The sequence below is a fragment of the Calliopsis andreniformis genome, chromosome 10 (genome assembly GCF_051401765.1).
Source record: "Calliopsis andreniformis isolate RMS-2024a chromosome 10, iyCalAndr_principal, whole genome shotgun sequence".
NCBI classification, from domain to species: domain Eukaryota; kingdom Metazoa; phylum Arthropoda; class Insecta; order Hymenoptera; family Andrenidae; genus Calliopsis; species Calliopsis andreniformis.
Window position 1 is genome coordinate 20,290,966 of NC_135071.1, and position 26,754 is coordinate 20,317,719.

The window sequence follows — 26,754 nt, forward strand, 5'->3', positions numbered from 1 at the left end:
ACTTTCCCTTCCCCACTGGACTCTGCTTGTTCTGTAATTATGTCGGAAATAGAGGAGGACGTTCGCGGTGCCTCAGCCCTGGCACGCCCGTGCAAATCACGTTCGCATAAAATTCGCGTAAACACCTTTACAAATGTCACGAATATCGTGTTCGAGATCCTCCAGCGACCTTGATCCTTGCCTCTCGTAAATGCGGAAGATTGGAGGATCGCGTCGAGACAAGTTTCCTTGATGCCTTCAATATTTGCCAGCGAAAACCGTCGAGGCTTCAATTCCATTACGTAACAACTGACAAGACGGTTAAATGTTTGTTCACGCTAAAACGTCCGTCCTTTTTGCGATGGAAGAGCGAGGCGACACGCTGGTGGAGGAAAGACGGAAGAAGGAATTTATATAATGTAATTTGAAGGCGTAACAGCGAACCCGACGTTCGGTAGACCTGTTAAAATTAGAATTTGATCATTTTGGCAACGAGCACTCGACGAACTTGAATTCCTCCCGATTGAGCTCCCTCTTGTTCAAGGGGGAGGGTTCAACGAACCGCTCGAGCGACGACGATAGGAAAATAAAAGAAGAGGAAGCTCTATCTCGACGCTCAATTATCAGCGAGCGAGCAGGCGAGCGTTTCGAGTGATCTCGGTCACCCTTCAAGATCTGACCTGACCTCGGATCAGAATTGAGCGTCGGGACTTAAAGCGCGCGCGAACATCGCTGCAATCCTGGCCAATCAGCGAACAAACAGACGCGCCGCGAATAAAGGTGAGCCTAATTGGCGCAATTCATATTCAAACGAGGTCCACGTCCTTGACTGCTCATCGCGCGCGCCAGCAAAATTGATAACCGTTCGCGTAAGGCGGCGACAAATCCTGACGAGACGATCTCCGTCGTCGTCGAACAGGGGTCGTTCCACGACGTTATCAGCCTTTTATTTCGCATTTCCCGCTGGGACGTTGCCCGCTGAGGAAGGTCAGACCGCTTCTTCCACTCAAGGGGGTAAACAGTCATTGAAGAAACTTTGATGAATTATTGCAAGCCTGTATCGAAATACGGTCGATGGAATTGTCACTGTGGATTTTGCAGATCGGGAGAAATAGGGAAAGAGCTAACAATTGTATGTGCTTGCACATTCTTGCGATGAACCGTGTTGCATTAAATGTGATATGCGCGATTGTAAAAAGATTAAACTCTAGCGCGATTAATTCGCAGACATGTTTGCGAAGAATATTTTTATTTGGATGCTGTATCAAAATTTTTGACCTTGCTTGAGCAACACAACCGTCGCTGATACGCCGACTGGTGCTGTTATCGCGTTTGTTATTATTGTCTACGGGCGCGCTTTGATAAGGCACAGAGAGGTCACCCCGCAGGTCCATTAGCTTTTATTTTGCACCTATCGGGAGGATATCGCTCCCTGAGAAAGGTCAGTCATGAACTTTGGATCTTTGTTAACATCTGGAGAGCAGGTTTTTTCAATAACTATTTCATTTTACTAGAAAATTTGTATCTGATAACGTAAGCCGAAAGAGAATCTTAGTTTTAATAATGACAGGCTAAAATTTGTAACAAGTTTACGAAGAGTATCGTACTGTAAGTGACAGTTGAATACCATCCAGCTTCGCAGTTTATTTCACGGCCGAGTGGGCATCAAATTGAGTGAACTAAGCCTAACAGATTTGAATGAAACCGAATCAGCAAACTCTATTCTACTGAAACAATTATTGAATCATATTTTTAGCTAAGTACCAGCAAGCTTTTTTCAAAATATTTTTAAAGAGATACAGTCAATTCTAGAACTCATAATTCTGAAAGCTTCGTGACATAAAAGGCTCGGTTCTATCTCAGACCCTCTCTGTGGAAATTGTTCATTGGTTTAACGTTTCAGTTTATTCATCTGGTTGCTTGTAAACAGTAAACAACTCTGATAACCTTTATAACCTTAGCATCAGGCTTTATGTATAGCACTCGCTTGTCGCAGAGTTTTACTCAAATGATGATGATTATGAAACTGAGGAAGTGAATGATGAAAGGTTTTTTATTTCAGACAATTCTTAAAAGAAGTTTGCAAAATAGTCGAGTTTACATATCAGTCATTGTTTCTTTATACATATGTGTGGTTGTATGCATCCACACAAAGGAAGTGCAAAGCTATAACACATAAGAGGCTCCACCAGACAGAGCTGCTCTTACAGGGTGTGCCCAGTGGACACTGCCCATGCAATCCCTTCGACCCACTTTTCCTGCTCTACTGGAAATCGAAGAGGGGTCAGACTCGATGACAGGATATCCTGAGGATCGTCGATACTGAACTCGTGAGAATGTACGCCATTTGCCATCATATAATTTGCCATCGTTTACTCGCTTTTATTAGATGGCAGTCAAGTTCATGGGTAGGAGAGACAATTGCCATTTCTTATCGAGTCGTACGGTCGATGCCACTCGTGCTGTTGTCTCTTCCACGATAACAAATTCCATGGACATTCTCCTATGGAAACGTCGGGGAAGTTCATTTTTTCGTTGGTATCAGTTATTATTAATTCGTGCCTCGTCGTGTCTTTGTATTATTCGTATCATATAATTCTCATTTTTTTTCTCATTTCCACCAAGCAGGAGCGCAGTTTAATGCGCACAGAACTGATGCCTCGTGGCTGCATTTTAGAGCTAATAAGTCGAACTTGCATAATGCATTTCTCCATTGTCAAGGTGATGCATTTAAAAGGCTCGCGTTGCAGGTCGACTGTCTACCAGAAACGATTGACCTTACGATACCAGGAAGTTCGGTGCTAGTGTTGCACGGAACAATACGTCTGCGAGTGCACACGTAAATGGTCGTTCAGTGGGATTCATATGCGCTATGCTACTCGTGTGACCTGTAGGAGACTTTGTGTGCAGTAAACGAGATACGTCGATCGTCACGATTGGTCGGAAATACGCGCGATCACGTCGCAGAATTCTGAAAATATTGCGCCGACTTCGTGCACGATAGAACGCCACGCATTGGTCATGTTTCAGGTCGTCCTCGAGCGACGATAAAAATCGAATTGTAAATCCCTTCGATTGACAGCGTGTTTTTTGCCCTATCTGTTTCCTTGTCGAACAAAAGTCCTTTTTTCTCTTTACGATGGAGCTGCTTACTCCGTGTCAGCTTTTATAGGAGAAGTAGAGTTCTCTTATCGTTAATGTTTGTTCCTGTAACAGATTAACGTGACGTGCCTATTGGCGCCTTTTTACCTTCTCGATTTTCTTTCATTTATAGATAAGTACTTACGTTTACGTACTTGGTTGGTAAAGCATTCATTCCCCTGCAATTTGTATCGATGAAGGTATAATTGCGATTACACTAAAAATAGCCTAACATGTTTGCTTTTAATTTGTGAAAATGCTAAGTATTTAATGAGATTCATTTATGCTTATTCTAGAAATTGAAATGTTAATTGCGATAAAGTGTAATGTATTTAACATTTTGAAGGACATTTACGTGTGCCTGTAGTTATCCTTTAAATTAAAATAGAATTTTTAAGAATGTAAATTATAGACGAATATCTATCAGCGCGTAAAAGAACAGAGACTCGGACACTCGGACTGTCTACTTTCAAAAGTCCGTGTCAAATTAAAGAGAGCATGCACGTGGCATTGCTTAGCATAACTTAAGTACAATGTTGCAGTCGACGTCTCGTCTCTAAATGATGCATTAAACTCGCACGATATGCTCATACATTTTAACGCGGAATATCATGGCATTGCTAATTTTAAAGCGGCAGTCGGCTCGTGGCTACCGATACGATAAACATTGCGAAGTTATTTTGCAGTTTTCACGGACGACGTTAACACGACGATACTGTATAATATATGTATTATGTATGTAAACCATTCCTTGTTAAATCGCATTACAATAAATACCATGGTCACCTTAACGCTCGAGATATTAAGTGATAATTTCAACAAGAATTAAATAGAACTCGGAAAATGAAGAGAAATTATTATATAAACGACGTTGGATTCGTTTCAATGAATTTTTCCAAAATATTTCATGAAACGAGAGAGGTATAAATTATGCAAATTAATCATTCAGCGATTTCGATACCCTTTAAATATTGCATAATTTTGTATAAAACTGACAACATTTTGATCGAATAAAGGAAGATAGGTGCGACACTATTTTGCGAGATCTTCGAGCGCAGAGGGTAGCTGATCATACGATTCTGTTTTCCTCGAAATTTTCATTTCCTTGAATAATGTGAAGCACGATAGCGAAGATCACGTGTCCCCGTACCCTTGAACTTGGCAGCGCTGACGCACCGTTTCTTAACGCTAATGCGACTATTTGCGCCACGCGGTTGATAACGCGCGATTGTCATTCACGTGTCGTCCTCCTCTGTCAGCAATGAATCTACACACGCTCAGGTTGGCTTGCGCGCGCCGCTCAGAAAATTCGCAGAGAAAAGCCTCGCACTGTTCAGCAAAATATATTTCCTCGGGAAAATCTCTCGTAAAGTGAGCAAAGTTTAGCAGCAGAAGATTTTATCGAGAATATACTGTAATTACTAATCTAATGAACGCGACTCTGAGGTAAACACTGTGTGAAACGAATTTCGCTGAAATCATTTTGAAAGCGTGTTCGATCTTCCGTAACGAAGATACGATCCCTGATAGGGTGCAGCGAGGCGACAGAAATTAATTAGATCTGCAACGATTAAACACGGCTGGCTGACGGGAATACGATTCTGTTAATTACACGAATTAAACGAAGGTGCGTGAAGTTGATACCTTGATTCCTAAAGGCAGCGATCATCCGTGATAATATTGCACACGTGCGTAGACCCTGGTGGCAATTTATTTCGCAGTTTCACGGTGGTGGGCAGGAAATGGAAATCAATAAAGCGCGTTACTGGCGAGGAATTAAGAACGGCACGCACGTGTAATACGCGGAATCCAATGAGCTTTTATCACGTCACGTGGAGTAAAAAGATCAGCAAAGAGCTCTTCAGAGGATTGTAGTGGCGTCTCAGCCTGGGAAGTGTGCTCAACATAAGAAAATCCTCCTAACAATCGTTGACAACGCAATTTTTTTAGCCTTCACGATTCGATCGAACCTTTTTCATTTCTAGTCAGTGATTAATGAACGTTTCTTCTTCGTCGGAGATTTCAATCTTATTCCAACCCTCCTCGAACCCTCCTCGAACAGCCACGTTCCAACCGGTGAAAATATTTCGTCCTTGAAGAGGAAGGAACAAGACACGTGCGTGTTCTTGGGGGATTTGGAGGTCGAACAGGAGAATGATCCTGCCACCCCTCATCGCAAGCACCCTTCGTCGATATCCCCATCCTTTTCCTGTTTATTTTGCTCCCTTTTCTTCCTTTGAGAAACTTCGATCCTCCAATTTCCAGGACTTCAGCTCTCTTTTCGCGACCGTTTATCCTTCAGATTTTAACTTCTATTTTTATGGGAGAAGGTAGAAGCTTGGAACGACATTTTTTACAAATATTTATTATTACTTTGACATACCTATCTACATTGAGTTCTTGTTAATCTGCGTACTCTATTCAGTGATAAAATCTTCGTTTCGATCTGCGCAAAAGCGTAGAGAGTCCTTTAATTTTCATCATCCAGTAGGTCCTCCCTTCTTTTCGATCTTCTAGTCACGTTGCTAGTAACGAAGGACAGGGAAAAGTCGCCTAATAACGCGTCGCTAAGGGGTGGTTCCGTCAGGAATGCTTTTAGGGATGAAGGATATTGTGAAGATACACGTAGTAAGCATTTTTAGAAACGTCTCAAGGCCATCGTCTTCTCCTTCGCGAGAGAACTTTGAACGAAGGGCAACTCTGGCTCGTTTTAGGGCTAGTTTACAGTCCACCCACGTGGAAAGTGTTCCTCCAAGTTTCTTCTTCGAATCGTGGCTTGTGGCAGGTCTCCTCCCACGATTTCGATAACTTCGAATCGTTTAATACGACCTTTAGTGGCGAATCTGGTCGGTATAAAAAATGTTAGAGCAATCCTGCTTTTGCAGAGGAGAATATACAGGATCTCTTAAAATTGGCGGATAATCCTGGGAAAGTTGAACACTGATAAGGAAAAGAAAGGGTAGAAAAAAATGTAAGCGTAGTTGTTTAAGTCTAACTAATATTCCTTTTTTCATTTACATTTGTCTTAGCTTCCACCTTTTGTTAATTGTACTATATTCTTTCGACTTCTAAGAACGCAAATAAGTCTTTTCCACCCACCACTTCTCGTTATCCGTGGAAGAAGATTAATCCGATTTCGGAAAGCGGATAACCCGTTTGCCAGAGACACGTAAATAGCTGCCTGTTGCTATGGTTGAGGGGGTGGAACGTGGCGGGTGGTTGCTAGCCGGGTTGTGCACCTCGCTGCAAGCTGCATCGATCGGTCGTTCTAGCCGGTGCAACAACCCACGCGTACTGACCCCATACGTCCTCGGCGCTTGTAGAAGGACCATTGGCACAAGGATTCCGTGAGCCTCGGCATTTCCTAGAACGACATCTGTAGACGAAAGTACTTTTACGAATATCAATCTTGATATTTCTAAAATAATCGAAAAAATAATCTTATTTGCCTGGGATATTATAATTTCAATAACTCTTTTATTCGTCACGCGTCTAAATTTTCTATCACAGTATATTTTGTTTCATACAATATTGTTCCTTTGTAATATTCATTGAAAATCAGTTAACAAGTATTAATACAAAATTTATTTCGAATTGGAAATGGTATTGTAATTGGAAGTATCATTTTTATCCATTCAGGCGAGTAATACGTGTCTGTAAGTGGAAGTATCAATTAACCTGCACGTTAGCATTATCCTTGTGGACGTATCAAACCTTGTCAATCCGACAGCAAGGGTATTGGTACAATCGATGACAACCCGCAGTTCTTTTATGAACGTTTGCACATTCGTGGAATTTCATAATGGAAATTAATTAAAAATTATGTAGTAGCTATCTCTGTACTCGTTTTACATAAAAAGATGAAGTTCATTCGAAAATGCACGTGTATACTCTGTTCTTTCTGATGGATTAAAAATAGTATTGATTTGGGAGTATTTATAACAGATTTTCAATTTTTTATTTACACGCATTTCTTAACGCATGGAAAATACTGAACAATAATTGTATGTAATTGAAAGGGAAGTAGATCGAAAATTCATTTATGAAATATTCTCCAGAAGCATCGGCAGCGAGTAAGTGTCTATAAATGCATTCAATCTAAGCGTGCATGTGTATCAACTGACTGGTGAATGTGCAATTAACAAACATCGACAGCGAGAGAACAGCTGTTTTCGTCATTTCGGTATGCTCGAGCTCGCTTTGATCAAATTTGACCTCCCGTTATCGAACACGTGGCACTCCTACTTACGAACTCGTGAATATGTCAAAGGTTACGTCCCATGCGTATGGGGAAGCAAGGATATTATTATAAGGAATATTAAACTAAAATTAGGTTCTCCATTTCAGTAGAAAACGCTGCTGCAAGCGTTTATGCGCTTTATCATAAGAAAAACTGAATGTTTAATAGAATTGAATTGTAGTGGTTTAAGCGGACTTTGGTATTCCAGAGGAACGCATAGTACTGTTGTCTTGTCTCCAAGATCCTTATGCAACTTGCTCAGGAATTCCTTTGATCGCAAGTGACCTCTCAGGTGCAACCGCTTACCTCTTGTGAGTCGCTAACGTGGTCTAGAATACGCCAAAGGGGATTTGTGTCAAATGCTGTTGCTTATCGGGGCAAGGTCACATACGCCTGCGTTGGAGCCTAATTTGAGGCAAGCATCTTACATATTGTTAATTATTCTCAATGCTATACAAACAATTGTTGCATATAACTCGTGAAAAATAGAGGAAGTTAATGTGTTAATCAAGTAATTATAAGTTAAGCTCTACTTCCATAGGAATTTTGAAGTATTACGATTATATTTCGTTCTATTTGCTACATATGTGGAAACGCGGCTTAAAATTCAATTCCGTGCAATGTTTTGGTGGTTTAGAGGAGGAAGGCTAAAATGTTTCCGTTCTAATTAGAGTTTAAATTAATTTCTACTGGTGCCAGGGACGTGTAAATGGAGTAGAATGACGTAGTGAATAAATTCGAGGTCCCCATGGGGTCGACGCGATGAAATCACTTAAGAATCAGTAGCAAAGAGAGGAAGAATCTTAGTCACTCGCACATTATTCATGCCACAACCCTGTACCATAGTATTACCGATGTTAATCGAGGTTAATACTCCGTTTCCGGTGGAACAGTTGTACCTAACGAGTTGATCAAAATGCTGCTTTCGGGGAACAGTATACAACTCCCATTTTATAATAAAATGAACGCAAAGCATTGACAAAGCCACCGCTCCACGCATGTAACGTAAACTTCAGAACATATTCGTAGGTTTAAAAGTGTTATGCTTTGAGAGCGTTCCGTGGGCATTTTCGAAGTTACAGAGAGATCAAGTACGAAAACAAGACAATGAAAGCAATTGAGTCGATCGTCGCAGTGGTTCGTCTATTTGCGACAAATTAGTGTCGAGCGTGCAACACCTGTGACCTTTACGAGGCTGCATCCTACGCGAACTTAATGCTAGTTTAATGCTGCCACTGAAGAACCTTGACACGATTCTTCTACTTCTTACGACAAAGTATAGAGCGTCTAAAGACGATCAAATTTCATTGTTTGCCAAACACACGAAACTCCATTGCTAGTAATTCAGATTTAGCACCGAGCGATAAAACTAACTTCTACCGCTGCACATTCTTTCAAATGGGTAGCATTTTTGACAAAACGCGATCACGTTCCTGATGGATTGATTTAACGGCTTCCATATATCTCCTCCATTCGATACACAGACAAACTGCTTGTCGAAACTCCGGCAATGCCAACATATTTATCTTCCTTTCCAAACGAGAGTCCACCCTTCGTTCACCCTGGCTGCGTTGTGTCCATTAGCCAACACACTCGTGTTTTAGATTACTCGTGTGTGACTACCGCCTATATATAATATCGAAGTTTAGTCCAGCGGAGGCCTTGGCATCGTTTCCTGTTGGTCAGGGGGTAACAAGGTGAAGTAGCAATAGCGACAAGAATGCCGCGTAAGGTCTTACAATTAGTTAATAATTTCTGGTCGCTCGTAATTACGCGCTAGCACGAAAGCACAGCTGTTCGACTAATTAAAAGCCAAGACGAACGAAACGAAAGCAGTTCTCTTCGGAAATATTAACATTTGCTGCTGGCTGAACTTGTGTAGTAGTGCAGAGAAGTTATTTTGTCCTAAATAGGTGAAAATTTCATCTCGGTGCATGTATTTAGCACAAATATTCGAATATTCAAATATTCAAATATTCAAATATTCAAATATTCAAATATTCAAATATTCAAAAATTCAAATATTCAAAAGTTCAAATATTCAAAATTCAAATATTCAAACACTGAAGCAACCAACTGTTTCAATTTTCGTATTTTTAAAATCCCAGACGTTCGTTTCCAATTTCTCAAACTTAAATCAGAAATGATTCGATTAAAAGTTGCGTTGTAAATCGTTTTTTTAAAGATATTCCTCCCCTATAAAGTGCACCCTTGACTGGGAATTAATGTTCGATGTTCAACTTTCAGGAATATTCGCTGACTGGCTGGGAAGGGTTAATGGTTTAATTAATTTTGCGCTGCTTTCGCCCCCGGCGTAAGTCAATTAAGCACAGCACTTTCGTCTTCCTCAGTGGAAAAGCTAAATTACGCTGGACACGAAGAAGCAAATCGATCGAAAAATTCGAACTGGCGTCATTCGATCATGTAATGGTAATTGAACACGAGTGGATTTCAAGTACTGCGTCAAAGGAATGTTTTGAATTGGTCATAGATTTGAGACGGGTTAAAATATTTGATCTCTAAAGATTCAGAAAAATTCTGTGATACAGTGCGGCATGGTTAAGACGACTGAAACTTTGTAGCAGATGGAAAGGTTTACACAAGATGAAAAAAAGAAGTCTTGCACCAAGCACAAGGTGTAGCGTTTTTTTCGTCATCCAACAGGAGATCACCTGTTTGCGTCAGATGACGATCGACTGGTATGCAAGAGATCGAACGCGAAGGACGATTTCTCCTCCTTTCGTCACCTTAAAGAGTGCAGAGGGTGCCAGGACCTTGGAAAGGGGGTCGCACCTGCGGCAGATCGTCCCTCAGGGTCTCTGGTGCTTTCCAAATAGGTGAGTTCGAATGTTCCTCCGACCAATAAACGTAACCAGACGAATCTTATGCAAGAATGTTGCATCTGTCGACTCTGTAACAGCTTCTCGATTATTCATTAGCGAGGAACAGTTTTGGGAAAATCGATCTGATAAATAATGTATCAAATTGATAATCTACAATCTATTTTTAGAGGCACAATTTGCATTATTCATTATCGTACAAAAGAGTAGAAAATTCGTTCGCAATTTTAGTAGGTGGAATTTAATTTCTTTCTACTGTGTAGCTATTTTTGAGACATGTAGGTTCGTAGGATCCATCTTTCAAGTGAACAACGGTAAAATAAGGTGGTTCCTTGGCACGTGGAGGGCACCCTCGACCTCGTTGGATAGGGTAAACGAGAACTCGAGTGTGAATACAACGTGTGGAATACATTCAATAAAAAATGGGCAGGTGGTTGAGGCACGGGCAACAACGGCTGCCTCCTCACAACACCTGCCAGAGTAAAATGCTTTTTATGAGATATCAAACTCGGGCCTGACATCTTGCCTTTGTCAAGTGTCAAGCTAAAGCTATTCAGTAAAATATATTTTTATTCCTAAATGCCGTGAACAGTGACCGTTTATCAATACGACCCCTTTGTCTAACATTCAAAGAATTTCAAAATTGATTCAGAGGAGGGTGAATTCAAATATTCAAATTTTCAAATACTCAAACATCTGTGAAGTGTATATTCAACTAAAATTCTCGTTTATTCTTGTAACTGATCAATCAAGGAACTGATCTGATCCTGCGTATACATATACGGTATGTACGTGTTCATATCTAGGTATAGAGGTATAACCTGGAGTGACCTGGAGCTCTTTTAGCTACAATTGGAAGCGCTATAACCCCATGCAAGACTCATGACCTATATAACGATATAAATACGTTTCCACAAATCATCTGCCAACTGCAGGTCTCGTGTGTCGTGTCTTCGATAGTAATTTCATCATTCTCGTCAAAAATAATTAAAATATCTCTGCGTTGTTGTGAAACAATTAATTCTGGTTTTTAAAGCGAAGTCGGTTTTTCGGGATCATGGAAATTTAATTCCTACTTCTCAATTTCCAAGTTAGAAATTCATCGAAATTGTACATTAGATTATATTCCAGGTTAATCGATCCTATAAAAGATTTAATGTAGAATGTATTAAGCAGTTTGCAGAGTAATATGAACGTCAATTATGTGACATGGAATCACATCATACGTTATGTAATTAGAGACACTTTGATTGTACGATAGGAAGAGGCAGGTTTGACTTGGAAATTTTTTTATTCAAATCTCCAATAAAAAATATTGTTTGTCTTTCTCACATAAAAAAATCTCATTTTTAGATTTAATTTCTGAAGATACCTGAATATTGACGACTGAATTTTTCCATTGACCTAATGAAGATCCCCTTGTTCTCTCATCTATTTCCCCCTTGAAAATATGAAAATCGTGCGATAACATTTAATAGGAGAAAGAAAATATTCCATTGGGGAGCGTTGGGCGCAGAGTAATCCAGATATCAGCTGAAAGCTTCAATCAAACCGTATATCATAGGTCCACTCACGGCGCGTGTGACCTACATCGGGCTGGTAAAATATGTTCTTGATAGTCATGTGCCAAACGCAGGATTCGGGGTGTCCGTCTGGCGTGACGACCCAGAAAATCGGTTATGTTGCGTCGTCAGTTCGAAACACCTGGCCGCCTTCCTGGCGCTCGTTTACGCGACCCTCGACAGCCGACCAGGCCTTGACCAAATATAAGAATTATTAAAAATGAAACGCTTAATTTGCCTCTGATAATAACCAGCCTGGCTGTTCGGCACATCCGCCGCAGAAATTGTTTTTCCCCCGTCGATTCAATTACTTATTTCCGTCACAGGACTCCTCTCTCTTCTTCCGTTAGCCCTCGCCCCCTTTTGGGGTTCGTTCACTTCTTTTTTATTTATCGACCAACTCGATTCGCGTGGGTTCGGAATTCTTCTCTGAGAAGTTAGTGCACGACGATATTTATTGTCATATTGTACGATTTCAGGTTACTAAATACCTGAATATTGGATTCTTATAAACTGTTATAAATTCCAAGCCTTTCGAATCGAACAACGACCTCGAACGAGCGGGAATGTTAGCAGGTGGTCGATTCGTGGTGTCTCGAAAAAGGAGGATGTCCGATCGCTACCTTGACCGGTGGTATTGAGTTCGACCTGGTCCAGACTCTCGCTTTCGACTCGGCCAAACTCATTATCCAGAATTACGAAAATGTGGAATCAGGTTGCTGGTCCAAGAACTATGACTAAGGCCATCGCGTCTACTGTCATTTCATATTCAAGGCTCTGGGCCACAAATATATAATTAACATTTTCACAAATATATCACTTCAGGATTGATTTCGGAATAGGTTTTAGACATCGACTTGAAATGGACTCGAGCAAGATTATTTACAAAGTTTTTCAGTAATTCTGAATTCATTCATTTGTTATTCAACATGATGTAGTAGTTCTAGCGATCTTTTCACTGAAAAATGATAGAAACACAAAATTTGATTATTAGTGTGAGTTTATTGGATCGCGTCTTGAGCGTAGACCTATCCCTCCCAATCTTTCCATTGTTTCATTTCTTTTTGGGCGTGGGACCACCCAAAAGCAGTGCACCTATCCGGGTAGACGAGGGTAACTCGAGATCCTGAGGTGTTCCTGCTGGTACCCAATGTCAGGGCTCCTTTTCTCTCCTTTGTTTTTCAAAGGAAAGTTTGACGTTCATCAAAGGAGAAAGACTCGCTCGAGACAACTGCCTTTAGTCCTGAAGCCTTCAGCGTCTCCTGAAGGATCCTGTTGCGCCAATTTCGCGTCTACTTTCTGCCATTTTTGGCAGCTGCAGCCATCACATGCACTCTTCGTAGGTATTCATAAAACTACCGAATTATCAAAGTTCTTTAGAGTAGATTGAAGTCCTGCTCGTTATCAGTTGCATCTTTCAGATCTGATTGTCCTTTGAAGCCATTTCCATAAACGAAGCCTGAGAATCGAAGCCGACTCAAAGGACCGTTTCTACTTTGTACTCGACGCACGAAGCCAATTATTGGAAGAGTTTCCATGGTGTTCCTCGGACTGCGACCTTGAACGAATGAATAGTTGATCGAAAAGCTTCCCTCGGGCAGATACGATTAGAACGTTACAATAGCGACGCCTGTCTTGCGGGGCAGAAGCAATTGTAGTCTGATGGGGTGTCGCAGGCTTGAAACTAGAACAGAGGATATCGGTCCTTACCTCTCTATCCCTTCAGTATGCAGACTGAAAGCTTACGACTCCACATTTTCTTCAGTAGAAGCATACAGACGAATCACCGAGACTAGTAGAAACAGTAGGTCCCCAGACAGGCCAGCGGCTCGTTCGTTAAGCGCCATCCGTTAAAGACTCGTTCGAGTTGCACCCTTTAAGACCGTCAACCGAACCTCTCGATGTCCATCGATCGCGGTGCACTCTCCCTGTTCCAGGGGTCTCGGTATTTTCCATAATGAGGGTTCGAGTTTATTCTCGTCTAGATCAACAGGTTGGGCCGCCTCGGGGGCAAAGCCAACGACGAGGCGCGGCTTCGTGTAGTCGCAAAAGTCCAGCTTGTGGCCTGTCCGTGTGTTGCCAGTGGAAGAGTCGCGCAACGAAGGAGCATAGGCCGCTCGTACCAAGGGCAAACAGAGGAAGAGAAAGAGAGAGACAGTGGGAGGGTGCAGAGGAAGGAGTGACAGAGCGGCAGAGACACAGCGGTCGGGGGTGTGTAGCGAAGGGGTTGCTCTGACGTCAGGGTGACGCAATGCCAGTGCAACCCCTCTCGCCTCGTCGCGCATCTCCGCCCTAGGACTGACATTGACACTGCTCGATCCATCGATCTGTCCTCGAACGAGGTGAGAGTCGGCCGACGAGGGTCACCGCGACCGTTTCGCTGGCGTTGTTTGATCGGAGGTCATCTGAGTGATTTACCTCGTCCGTTCTTGTATTAAACGAAACGCCATCGATCTGCTCGGGCCACTCGCGAGACTGAATCGCAAGGATCTGTTTGATGGATCTCTCGCTCAGTGGCTTCAAATAAGGAAAACACATTGGGAAGTGTAATATTTGTCTGAACAGGCTTTATCTGTTTTTCATTGCTTATTAATAATATAGAGAGGTTTCTATAATCAGCTCTTAAACACTTGAACGAATTTGCAGTTTCCCCGGGGTCCAAGTTAAAGCGTTTAGGTTTTATTTTTGTTCTGAGCAGAAAGTGCATTGAAACGTGCCTTTGAAAGCGCAGCACCTCGTAAAATAAGCTCTTTTTGAAACGTCGCAATTCATTTCCGTTTAGAGTAACTGAATTTTCCCTTTCACGGTAATCTTCCTCAGAGTACGATTTGTTAGATTTTTTTCGAAACCAGCGAACAGGGAAGCGTACCATTCCGCTCGTTTATTAGAGACTGTAACTTGTGAAATGATTTACCTTCTCTGTTCTATTATAGGAGCGCGATCGATTCGCTGACGCTAATAACGGGAATATAAAATAAACGTTTGTATTTAGGGAGATCACGTTTTTCTAGGACACTAGAAATACTTCATTTGCATCCTTCATTTCATTTATCTTTTCAAAATGTAATGGACAGATCAATATTTCAAAGGCAATTTTGCGACCGCTAAAAACACTCTTAATTTCATGTGCATTTAATTATGCAAATGCTCGCTCTGCATAGTGCAGTTTTCCTGAATTGCTTATAAATTTACAACGCAATCGAGATCGTCTGATTTAGCATATCTATTTCCACTGCCATTTTTATGGTAGGAAACGTTCCCCAATTAACTGACAAGAATAAATTTAATAATAGACCAGCGTTTGCCTAAAATCGGAAACAATGTTCCTTAATCGGGACCTTTTCGCGACGTATTTATATGACCGCTAACATTAGCAAGATTACATGTCGACGGAAATACGCCAGCGCTATAATTAAACAGGCCAGATTTTACCATGGAATCTTCGAGAAGGAACTATTAATGGAGGTAGATAATTATAACAGTCCGATAAGCGTGTTCGTTGAGGCCAGATTTAATCGTTATTTGTTCACGAACAAATGCTGTTCTTAACAGACACAGGAAGTAAATTCAATCTCATTAGAAACTGTAAATCCAAGAGTGGGAGCAACCCTTCTCATCACTTTTATCAGACACACATACACCATTTTCTATTCATGGCTTAGCGGGCGAACGTTCACGCTATGGGGGTGCAAAAGTCGCGTTGAGGGGATGAAACGCGTTGCATGGTAATCACGAGCGCGTGCCAAGGTCAACCTACTGGGGGTCGAGTTTAAGGTCAGGGGAGCGTCTTCTTTTCAAGGGTATTGGAGAGAAACTTGTGGAATTGCGAGGAAGAGATTGTATAATAGGATGATAGAACACTTTACTAACAAGTACATTGTTCCTCCTCGACTTTTTTATATGCTTCCTAAATATAGATTTTAATACTTTTAACACTTTCAAGATACAGGTGTTAAAAGTGCTTGAATATACAAAGTGTTGATTCAAATTTCCAATTTATATGAAAAAGTGCCAGAGGCATTTTAATTGTAGATGTCCAGCATCTAGTTATAAGCTGTAAACTTTTTTTTAACGATCTGCGTGGGTGTCGAAGTATAGGAGACCATTAGTTCAGCTATTGATAACCACTTTTAACCTTGGCCTTGCTCGTTACAACAATCTGCTTGCATTCGATCGAGATGATTCACAAGTGCTCTCGAGCAGACTCGTGCTTGTGGGTATTTTTAGAGGTGGTCACCGTTTGTCGATACGTTTTTTACACGCCGCTTAATTCACGCGATAGAACTTAAAATGAAGGCTTTATACTAAATTCGTGGTGTTTAACCAGTAAATTTCAGTTTTGCTTGACACCTGTAGAGAAGTGCGAACTCTTAGAGATAGCGGTTTCGATGCAAAACACTTTCAGTTCTATTCAGTGAATCATATTGATAGCGATAACGAAACTGGCGCGTGATCCAGGAAATGCTGACGAAACGTCCTTTCGTTTCCTCCTGATATCTTCGCAGAAACTTTCCTAATTAGAGGAATATGAGAGATTCTCTGACAAAGACTTGGGAACTGCTTCATCCACACAATAACATTACAATGATAATTAATGATAAGAATTGAACGGAAACTTTGTGGAATGAAGGCGGGATCAGTGAAGTACGACACTTCGAATTTTTTACAAAGTTAATTTATTATTAATTAAAAAGAGCAGAGAGAGTTTCCCAGTTATTACAGTTTTAAAGGAATTACATTCTTCTAAAGTATGCAACTCGTTTTTCATCCTTAATGGATTAATCTTGAGAACTCAAACAAGTCAGTCACGATCGATATCACCACCTCTGTATTGACCTTTCCTCCTACGTCACGCTGTGTGCATCAGGTCATCTTACGATAATATTCCTTAGTTTGTATTTTGCCTGAAAAGAACAGAAATATTTGTCAGTCAATTGAAAGGAGATGTAGAAATTCTCATTCGGTCAAACGTGATGCGCTTAAGCAAACTCCGCGCGGAAATTCGGAATAACACGGCCTGTAGATGGAAATATAGGAAATCTTGGGACATGTGCGATTCATCTAGATGTGTTGACTCGCCAGAAATAGTGGCGTGCCGCAAACGAGGGCGGTCGGTATGCGTCCATATAGCGAAGTGCCATTGAGTATTCGCGTAAACTGCATATCGCCATCCTTTCAGGGCTGCTCTCGGCCTGACATTGAAAGCCGAACGGTGCAAGGAACTTTACTTTACGGCCAAACCACGCGCAGCTGGCGTCTGCCAGCCACCGAATCGCCGCGGCGCACTCATTTTAAATTAGATCAAATTCGATTGGAGTAGCGACGCGACACACGGCTGTCATTAATTCGTTTATTCGCGTAGCTCGTTAATTCATTTATTCGCACACCTAGCGATAATATTTACCGTTCGCTCGCGAGGCCTCGGCCTGCACGTGCGAAAGCTCTGACCTCAAGATTAATGGCGATGATGGAATTAAGCTCAATATGCACTGGCCAGAGTCGGTTCATTCAATGTATCATTTGGTGGTATTCTTCGAGAGTTTCTGAGGTTTCGATTCAATGAACATTGTATTACTTTCATGCGATGGAAACGAACAGTGTTTCGAGTTTTCTCTAGACCTAATTTTCTCATTTTCTTGGCACCTAATTTTCGGAGCTGTATGAAGAAAATTCAACTATTCGAATATTCAAATATTCAAATATTCAAATATTCAAATATTCAAATATTCAAATATTCAAATATTCAAATATTCAAATATTCAAATATTTAAAATAGCAATAGTCAAGGAAGAAGTAAGGAAACGAAATCTTTTCCCCTCTGCTCCCTCCTGAGGCTTTTGCAAATGCTTTTGCCTCTCGGGTCCCCCACTTGACTCGCGAAGTGTTTACCGAGAAGCCAATTGGGGGATCTAATTTTTCATTCGGAATGGCTACGTTCGCTTTTAACGCGGCCCTTCTGTCCAAACGTGTCTGTATTTCGAGCGGTCGAAAGTGGAGCTCTCCGAGACACGCGACGGCGTGCCTTATGAAGTGCGAGGGCGTGAGCGAAGGCGCCGAAGAAGATGGAACACGCGCTCTGACGAAGTGGAATCGAGTGCAAGGATCCCATACGGGATTGGCACGGTGCAATGAGTGCATCGGGTGAACGGCCGGCTGTGCATCCAGACTGCAGACGTCCAATAAAAATATCTTACGCTCGGCCTCTCCTCTACTAAACACCGTCTATCCTCATTCATCGCCAAATTATTTTTATTGTCGGATAACCAGAGAGGGGGACGTCGCTCGTTAACCGGCGACGCGTTCGTTGCGAATTGATGGGACGTTTACCTACTCAGAGTGCCAGTGGAGACTCTCCAACGCTTTTTCTTGTCCAGTACCGTTATTAATGCTCAGCTTTATCTCGCGGAACGTAAAACAGAAGTGATTCACGGAAATTAATGATTATAACTGCTGATATAAGAACACTGGTTTCAATTTTTTAATAAGAGTACAATTTATGACCACACATAGTACAACAAATGTAGCTCCAGTTTCAAAGCACAGACTTTTTTCAGATCATCAATAATGCCAGCTGATGCAAATGGGTTAATTGCAACGGCCGCAAGAATTATGACGCCCACTGCCACGTGGCGTCCCCTTATCTTGGTAACTGACGCGAAATTTTAATTTACCGCCAACTGTACGCGTCCACGTGCCACTTGGAAGGGTTCGAATCCCACACGCCTTTTTCTTTTATTTGCCCGCTGGGAAACGCGAAGAGGAGGCACGCGAATCCAGGCGAAAATTTCTCCCCAGCGGTTTCGAATTCTTGTGCCAAGTAATTCGTGTTCTGCTGTCACCTTACGCCTTCACGCACGATTTAGTAGTCAGTGAACGCCTTGGGCCATTTTTTCTTCTTTCCGTGCCTCTGCTTCTTTCCTGTGACATTTAGTTGCAACATTGTAGAGCAGGTAAACAGGGAATTGGCATTAGTGCAAATGTGAGGCACGTGGACATTGTTTCTCTGGTTTGCCTGTAGATGAAGCGTAACGAGCATGAATTTATTTTGACAATAATTGCAAAGACTATGTTCTCCTTCCGCATATTTTTGCACACAGTGCAAGACACTAAATAATTTCGTCTTTTTCTCGAGAAGAAGTTTCAACTAAAGGGAATTCAATACGTGGGGCTTCTCGAATAACCCCGAGAAGCAAAAGGAAGCGTGCCCTTTCTAACCGAGGTCCCCATACATTTCCTGGCGTTCTTTCCGCTTAGATGACTCGCGCCTTCGAGCCTCGCAAATCGACAGGTTCGACTCGCGCCAAACCGAGCTTGATGATCAGGGTCGCGTGGTTGATTTCACTCGGTTCGAGGGGATGTATCTTTATTCAAACGTGCTCGTTCCCTTCGCCATTGTCCCAGTGTTGTCTTAAATAAAGGCTATTCAGATTGGCCGAACGCCGGGAGTGCTGCTGGGTGCATCGAGTGCGAAGCCACTTGTTTCAAAATAGAATAAGATGATTCACTTCTGTCGTTTGCAAACGACAGAAGGGAAAGTAGGGTTAAAAATGTTTGAACGCAGTTCCATTTATTCAGAAATAGGCTAATCTTAATTCATTGCCTTCAGGTGCAGTTCCAAATAACCAGATCTAGTTTCCTGGAACAAAGGGGGCTGCACTCTCCGACGGGAATTTTGCCTCCTTTTTCTGCACGTTGCATCCTCGGAGCACAGGTACAGCTCACACGTCCCTGAATCAAGTCAACCCAGTCACGTTGGCGATTTTGGCCAATTGGAAGGGATAACTGTTGGTAGTGAGGAGGAGTGGGGGTCGGGAGGGCGGGTCGAGAGACGGTGAACCGTGGCACGGATAGACGGACAGACGAACGTACAGGGTACCGATAGGGATGCACCGACCTTGGAGGGATTTTTGCGTCTACCGTCGTACGTTCACCCCGTCAGCAGCGGAGCGAACGTACCCGGTACCAGTGCGCGGCTGAGAAACGCGACTCCCTCTTTCCTGGCTCTTTGTCTCCCTTTTCGCTCTCGGCCCTTCACCCCTCTGCTGCCAGCCACTCCTGTAGCCGGCCCTTTTTTTCTCCCGTCCTCTTTCCAGGCTTACTCGGCCCTCAGACGAGTCGGGAATCGGCTGCCTCACCCTCGAAACCCTCTCCTTCCAGGGGCGGCATTTTTCCACTGGCGTCTTCGCCAGGACACCTTCGAGACAATAAAGAAGGGATCGTTTGCAGGACGTACTTACGAAATAGGGGAAAGTCTCTAGGGATGTTTGATTAGTAGGATTTTATACACGCGCGGTTCCACTGTGTGACCCTTGTATAAAGCTGATGATGTCTCCCTCAAGGTTCCTTCAAAATCAATCTTTTTCATGAGCGAAGGTATTCTTGTTGACCTAACACATTGGCTACCGCATTTTGTCAGGTAGATGTCCCCAGAATTAGTCTTGCGAGATTTCCATCAGCCTAGAAATTGATGGACCATCGTGACCAGTACATCACGTTGGTGGCACGTGGTGACCACGAGCCAGCCCTGGCTTGGCGCAGCATGCACGTGCGTGGCGTGTGCCTAATAGTGCGTGCATCGCTCCCTATACGACGAGGAGGTCGTGACCTTGGTGGCAGCTGTGAAAGGGTGCTTGGACCGACCGATTCGCGTGGCCACGAGGTGAGATCGGGAAAGTCGATAGACCCTGCGTTTAATTAAGAATCATTTTCACGTGTATCTCTGTATCGACGTGTCTGCCAGAGGAAACCCTCCTCTTCGCGATCTGGCTTCTGGTTGTCCCCAGGAAGTCGCTGTTTTCGTCCAGGAATAGTCACACAAGGATACTTCCTACGAATCGGTGAGAAATTTTTACGAAACAGATTTTAATATCACTTTCTTCTCGAGGAAATGTTATTTAGAGCGAATAATCATGGAGGAAGAGGAAGTTTATTGATTTTAGACACGGTTTATGTTAGGGAGGAGTTTATTTATTCTATTAACTATGCACATCTAGTCTCTTTGATACGCCTCGATGTCTAATTTGAGCTCTAGAAATTTGTTCACCTTGAACACGTTCAAGTTTGAATCGCATTTCCGGTGTTCGTAGCTTCTCTAGTTTTCGGCGATAGGATATTCCATCTGGCCGTGAAAGACAGAAAAAGGAGATCACTATACGTCCTTGATGGAACACTCGCCACTGATCCCAGAGGTCAGACTTAATTAGTGCGAGAAGCACGGCGACCATTGTCGTTCAATTAATTGCCCGTCGACCGAGCCAGATAAGCCCACGGGTATACCCCCCAAGAGGTTGGAATCGCTTCATAATCGTCCGGCACGCGATAGGGAACGATGAACGGATCAAGGTCCTGCAGATTAAAGAAAAGAGATTGCTTCAAGACCTGCCTGTTTTTAATTTCAAACCAATATTCAAGATGATTTCTGAGATCTACATTTTTCGGGGGATTTTTTCCCTATATCTCAGAAGAATATTTAAAAAACAAAAAACAAAAGAAAAGAATAGTTTCCAGTCGCCATAGCCCCTCCGCAATGTGAAAGAAATGTTAAACAACCATCAAAGAAATGGATACGTGACAAAAGACTATTTTCCAAAGCGGAGAGACGAAAGGTCACAGAGCCGAGAATCGTTCGAATTAATTTCAATTGGAGCAGCAAGCCACGTAAGAAAACAACGACAGTTAACAGGCAATTAATAAAGGCACGAGAGCTGAAAAAGAAGCAAAGCTGACCGTGTGGGAACGGGATGGCACGACCTCGAAGGGCGCGGTCGAGTTCAGGCTAGACTGAAGCTGCCCTTGTGCCTAACCGACCTTGAGACAGCCCGTTTTGCCATGCCCTGACTCCACCGGCCCCATACCACGAACGCATCCTCTCTTGCAGCACAAAGGCTGTCCTCACCAGGGAGTCACCAACCACCGTCCCTACGAGGAATTTTGCAAATGGGATTTCGTTGTTTCGGGAACACCGTCCTCTAGGAATTTTTCGAACAGGTGTCCCCCGACCGAATTCTCCTCGGTTCAACCGTGTAGAGTGCTTTTACGCGATGAGTGACACTGAATCTTCTGCACTCCTCTACTTCAGTCTTTTAGATTCCCACGGGAGGGGTTTTTATTTTGATTGGTAGGGGAAATACTGCTAAGAAGAAAAGAACAATAAAATGTACAAAAAGGTGAATTAGAATACAAGTTTCTGAAAGCTGCACTTTTCATCCTGACAGTATCACTTTTTATTGTAAAAATGTTATCATTTGGTCAATTTGGTTTTACAGTACTTGTTTAGAGGTTAATATTTCATGAATTTTGTTTTAAATATAAAAAAAATTGCAACTTGTTTCCGCCCGGGATCGAACCGGGGACCTTGTGCGTGTGAAGCACACGTGATAACCACTACACTACGGAAACGTTGATATCCAACTTTCTTCTTGCAAAGTAGAGCTGTCTAAATTTTATTTAATCATAAACCAATACACGGGGATCGTACATAAAATAGCGAGTACAGTGTCATTAAAGATAATCATATCGACTGAAGTGTGTTCAAAATCTTCGTGAATTTCTACTGGTCTCGGTTTGCATAAAAGGCTTTTGCAACACCTCGACCGCATTTCACTGAAAAAGAGGGAATTCTTAAATAAAACAGAACTGCTCTGTGCTATCTGATTCAGATGCTCCTTCGTTCAAAGCTTTCTGGGAACATCGCCACAGTTCTCTGTAGAATATTGATCGATCGTTTTTGCTGAAACCTGAAGCTTAAACGCGAAAATCGCATTTCCTCTGACAGAGCTTGAAGATACGAAAACCATTCACGTTCGTCTGTTTCAAATGGTTTCCTGAAAATACTCTAAATTTCTAAGAAGCTGCTGAAAAGGTACGATCTGAGATATTGGATTGCGTTCCCAATAACACAATTTCTTCGCATCTTTATATGTAGTATTTTTTTGTAAAAGTGCCTCAAATCAAATCAAATCCCTCATTTGATTTTCTTTAAGAAGACGTGAGTCTACAATTTGTTAGAAATCACTGATTTCTCCGTGGTTCATGTAAAGATCACGCAGATCCCGAGGCAGACATTTATTGCAATCAACGACTTATGTTTCTCCTTTGGAATGCACGAAATTTCAACCATACTAGATCATTAGGTACCAAAGTAACAGGCTAGTTTCCCGAGAGCGCCTTGTAATGCTAAATCTGTAGAACGTTGCAGATTTTAGCATAATCGAAGTCGCCTGGATGCTGTTGTAATGAAAAGCTGCATCGTGAGGTTGACGTTCTTGCAATAATAGAAAGCCACGGTTCTCTATTGGCGGTGGTTGCTCACCGAACTCAACGTTGCACCGTTTCGCTGGCGAAACTTTTACTTTTACTAGGGAGAAAGTGCGCTCTTGCTGCACTTCTCTCGATTCTGTTTAGAATGCATCGCGCTGTGTGATTCATTGTTTGATCTATAAAATACAAGGCTTTAAGACAACTCTAGGACTCAACAAAAAATATTCATAAGAAGATTGATGTCTAATTTTGTCCACAGCCGTGTGAAAAATCCCGAATGAAAAAGAACATTGAAGATCTTAAAAATCGCAAGATCGGTCGAATCTCCTCGCAAGTGATCGATCCCATAAAATTCTCGATCGTGTTCTCCATTAATCAACGCTTCGGTCCCGATCCCTGAGTCACTCTCTGCTCTCGACGTTTGACGTTAATGAGCCTCCGCCGCTGTTCACGGCATTGTACTTTTCCCCATTTAAGGGGTGACACACTTTCCGCAGACACGATCGCGAGAAAACGTGCAATTCCACGGCAGTTCATTTCATTTCCTGGTTGGAGCAAGGATCCGGCCGGTCGTTAGCCGCGGCACACTGCATCGTGTACACGTTTCGCTATCGCGTATTGCATCGTCCGATTGTCTAGCTTGCAATCATACTGAAACGTAGGAAAGCCACGAATCAGCCAGTCGTCTCGTAACTAACCCTATTTTTACGGGGAAGGGAAATCCACGAGCGCCTAGTATTCAAATAAGCAGGCACTGAATGGCTGAATTATGCCGATTGTTCGTCTTCCGTGTTCTGCGAAGTAGAGGCACAGCAATGCTTGAAAAAAAACGTTTAATATTAATGAGTTATAAAATAATTTAGACAGCAGATTTCGCCTGTCGCGTTAGCCAACGATCCCACAAAAAGGACCGACCCGATTATCGAGACGGTCGTAATGGAAAGTAGAACGAGTGGCAGAACTTTCGTTTTCGCTGGTGTTGTCTTTCACTCTGTAACCTCCATTCGAGCGTTGCCATACTGAGGCGTTCTCAGAATTATCTCCGTGCCCACTCAGAAACTTCTCAAATTTAATTTCCAGGAAAATTCATTAATCGCGTCGCATCGGTTTTGGTTTCCACTTGGTAGCGTTTTTGTGAGTTGCTTGACATTCATAATCGAGTCGATATCTCCCCCTAGCACGTCATTACAAGTCTGCTGTACAGAAATGCGTCTAATTGTACGCGAAGAATTCAACCTCAAGGTGAAATTCCCCGCATTTGTACGTCGACCCACACGCGCGAGTCGTCGACACGTGTTCACGCGGATCACGAGAGTATTTATCATTTCGTACATGTCAATGACAGTTTGCTCGCTACGTGTCAAAGTGGAAGGCTTATTCTTCACATCTGACGAGCGTTTCACTTCTCGATCGAATCTTTCGACCTAATAAATCCACCACGATGAGATACAAATTACACCTATCGCTTCGTCTGCAGTATCGGACATTAAATAAGAGTTTGATTTCTCCGTGGCACGGAGGAGAAGGAGGCTCGCTACAATAAAGCAAACTCGTTACAAGCCGTTCGAGCGGAGAAAGTTGACCGTAGCGCCGCTTCGTCTTCCTGGATCGACGACAGTGTGTCGTTGATCCGAGGGATCCGCGGCGAAGAAAAGTAAGAGTCCCCTGAAGAAAGTGCACGAGCGGGACGTGGCGCTCTGACCCAGTGGCATCTGCAGGATTTTACAAAAGCGTCGCTCGTAAGTCGAGTCGGTGTCGCAACCGAGGGGGACGGCCCCCTGTTTCGCCTCTTGCCGATAGAAGTCGAGTAATTGAGGCGTGGGTGACCCGCTGACCCGACGAACGAGGAGAGAGTAGCCTGTGAAACTCTAGGCTCTCTAGGCGCTCTTCATCTTCCTGGATCTCGACCGAACGACTTCGGCGCGAAAAGCCATCAGGATGGCTCGAATTTCACCTGATCCTCGACTTCGTTTGCAAGCGACGGCGTAATGAGACAGTAGATCGCTATCGTGACGAATATATGATAGTCTGGGGTCCATTCTGCGGGCTTTTTGACGCTGTTCAAAGAGGAGTCGTGTCGTGTGGGGGTGTAAGTGGTTCCTAAAGTGTATGTAGGAAATGTAGGGTACCTCTCGTCGGACGATTTCTGTCTCCACGTGGGATAATTGTCTGTACTTTCTCAGCGCACAGTGAATCTATATCTTGCACCGACAGGGGAGCTTTCTCTATTCTAAAGAGTTATTGACGTCTCCCATTCACGGTTTGGAAAACACTTGTTTCTCTCGAAGGGATGGAACAGCTGAAGTATTTTTTGGAGAGTGATTGAAAATTCAATGAACTGCAGAACATGGACGGATCGATTCTAAATGAATCTCGGGGCAATTTGAGAAACATAATTGTTGCCAGTTAATCGGCCTCAAGGTTCCGCGAGGCCATAAATATGCACAAGGCCGTGATACGTGAATTACAATTCTTATCAATTCTACGCACGGCAAGGTCATCCGTTTATTATCAACAGTTGTGAGCCGCTCCTAATGTGCTTATGTACGATCATGCGTCGAAGATTACGCTTATCTGACAAATAGCGCCGTACGCGAATTTTTCCACCGTATCAAGCCCTCTAAAGCGAACGTTCGTGACAACGCTGAAACGTTTGGCTCCACTGGGTCGAAATTTCAAGCATTGGTTTCGATGCATCAATAGTTACGTAAAATGTGGTTGCATCGTAAAAAAATGCAAATAGAAAGAGTCTGGGGGTGCGTCAGTAGCGTAACGAGACGTCTAGGTGTACCGTTAACATTTTTTTAAGCCATTAGCTGCGTCAGACACGTTGACGTAATCGGTCTGGGGAGTCGGGGCGACAAACCGGGACAACTAGACGCGACCTACATATTGTTTCGACTGTGTTACACAACCTGCGAACGTGCCCAGGCTCGGTCAACGACCGACTCTGTCGCCATATTGTGAAAGCGCGAGCCTATACCACGTGGACCACGCGAGTCTCCCATAGAGCAGCGTCTCTTGAATTGTCTGACAAGTCTGACAGGGAGTGCCTAATGTCACTGCGGGTCGGACAATAGAGCCATCCGCCTGGAGAGCTGGAAGTAAGCAGAGGAATCTCCTCTGGGTCGTTCAGTCACAGTTCATCTTTTTTCGAATATTTCACCTGTAAGCTAATATTTCCTGCAATTAGTGAATCTCAGAAGTGATTTAAAACGATTCACTTTATTTGAAGATAGCTGCAAGAGCAGCTCTCGTTTCAATGCACCTTATTAACTTTCGTCTCGAGTAACAACTCGGTGATGGATCTCACTTGAGTATTGGAGAGAAACGAGGTGCCTGTTCGCTTTTAAGTCAGACTCGTTGCAAAAGCAAAAACGGTTCTCAGTCGCTGGCACGTGTCTCTGGTTCTCATGCCAAGTCAATGTCAGGATAATTACAATGTTTCAGGAATAATTCGGAAACCATGCGTTTTACTAATTTGTCTGAAGTGCTTGAAAGTCGTTTGACGTGTTTCGAGTGTGTTGAATGAATTATGTGTGTAGTATTTTTTAGTTTTATTTATCTTACTTCAAGAGTATTACACTGGTAGTATGGCACTTGTTTTAAGGCTTGAAAATATTACTCTCGTTACCAAGAGCTGCTCATTAAATGAATTCAAACCATATGTGCTACCACTATCTAATATTCTCAAGCAAGTGTTTGCTCAGAATAACAGACTGCTGCCGTAATG

The 26,754-nt window shown here is 42.8% G+C and overlaps 2 protein-coding genes and 1 non-coding gene across 3 annotated transcripts in view; 2 read left to right on the plus strand and 1 right to left on the minus strand.

The window, feature by feature from the left end:
• LOC143185145 (uncharacterized) overlaps positions 1-26,754 on the plus strand; it is an 83,153-nt gene that overhangs the window by 18,608 nt on the left and 37,791 nt on the right. The gene's annotated exons all lie outside the window — the stretch shown is intronic.
• LOC143184949 (uncharacterized) overlaps positions 1-26,754 on the plus strand; it is a 77,861-nt gene that overhangs the window by 14,699 nt on the left and 36,408 nt on the right. The window contains exon 2 of the mRNA XM_076387571.1: positions 9,608-10,197. Within this exon, the coding sequence (XP_076243686.1) occupies positions 9,965-10,197 (233 nt within the window). The 5' untranslated portion in view covers positions 9,608-9,964. The remainder of the gene's footprint in view (positions 1-9,607; positions 10,198-26,754) is intronic.
• On the minus strand, positions 22,088-22,160 carry Trnav-cac (transfer RNA valine (anticodon CAC)). Its single transcript has one exon. It is a non-coding gene; the product is annotated as a tRNA-Val (tRNA).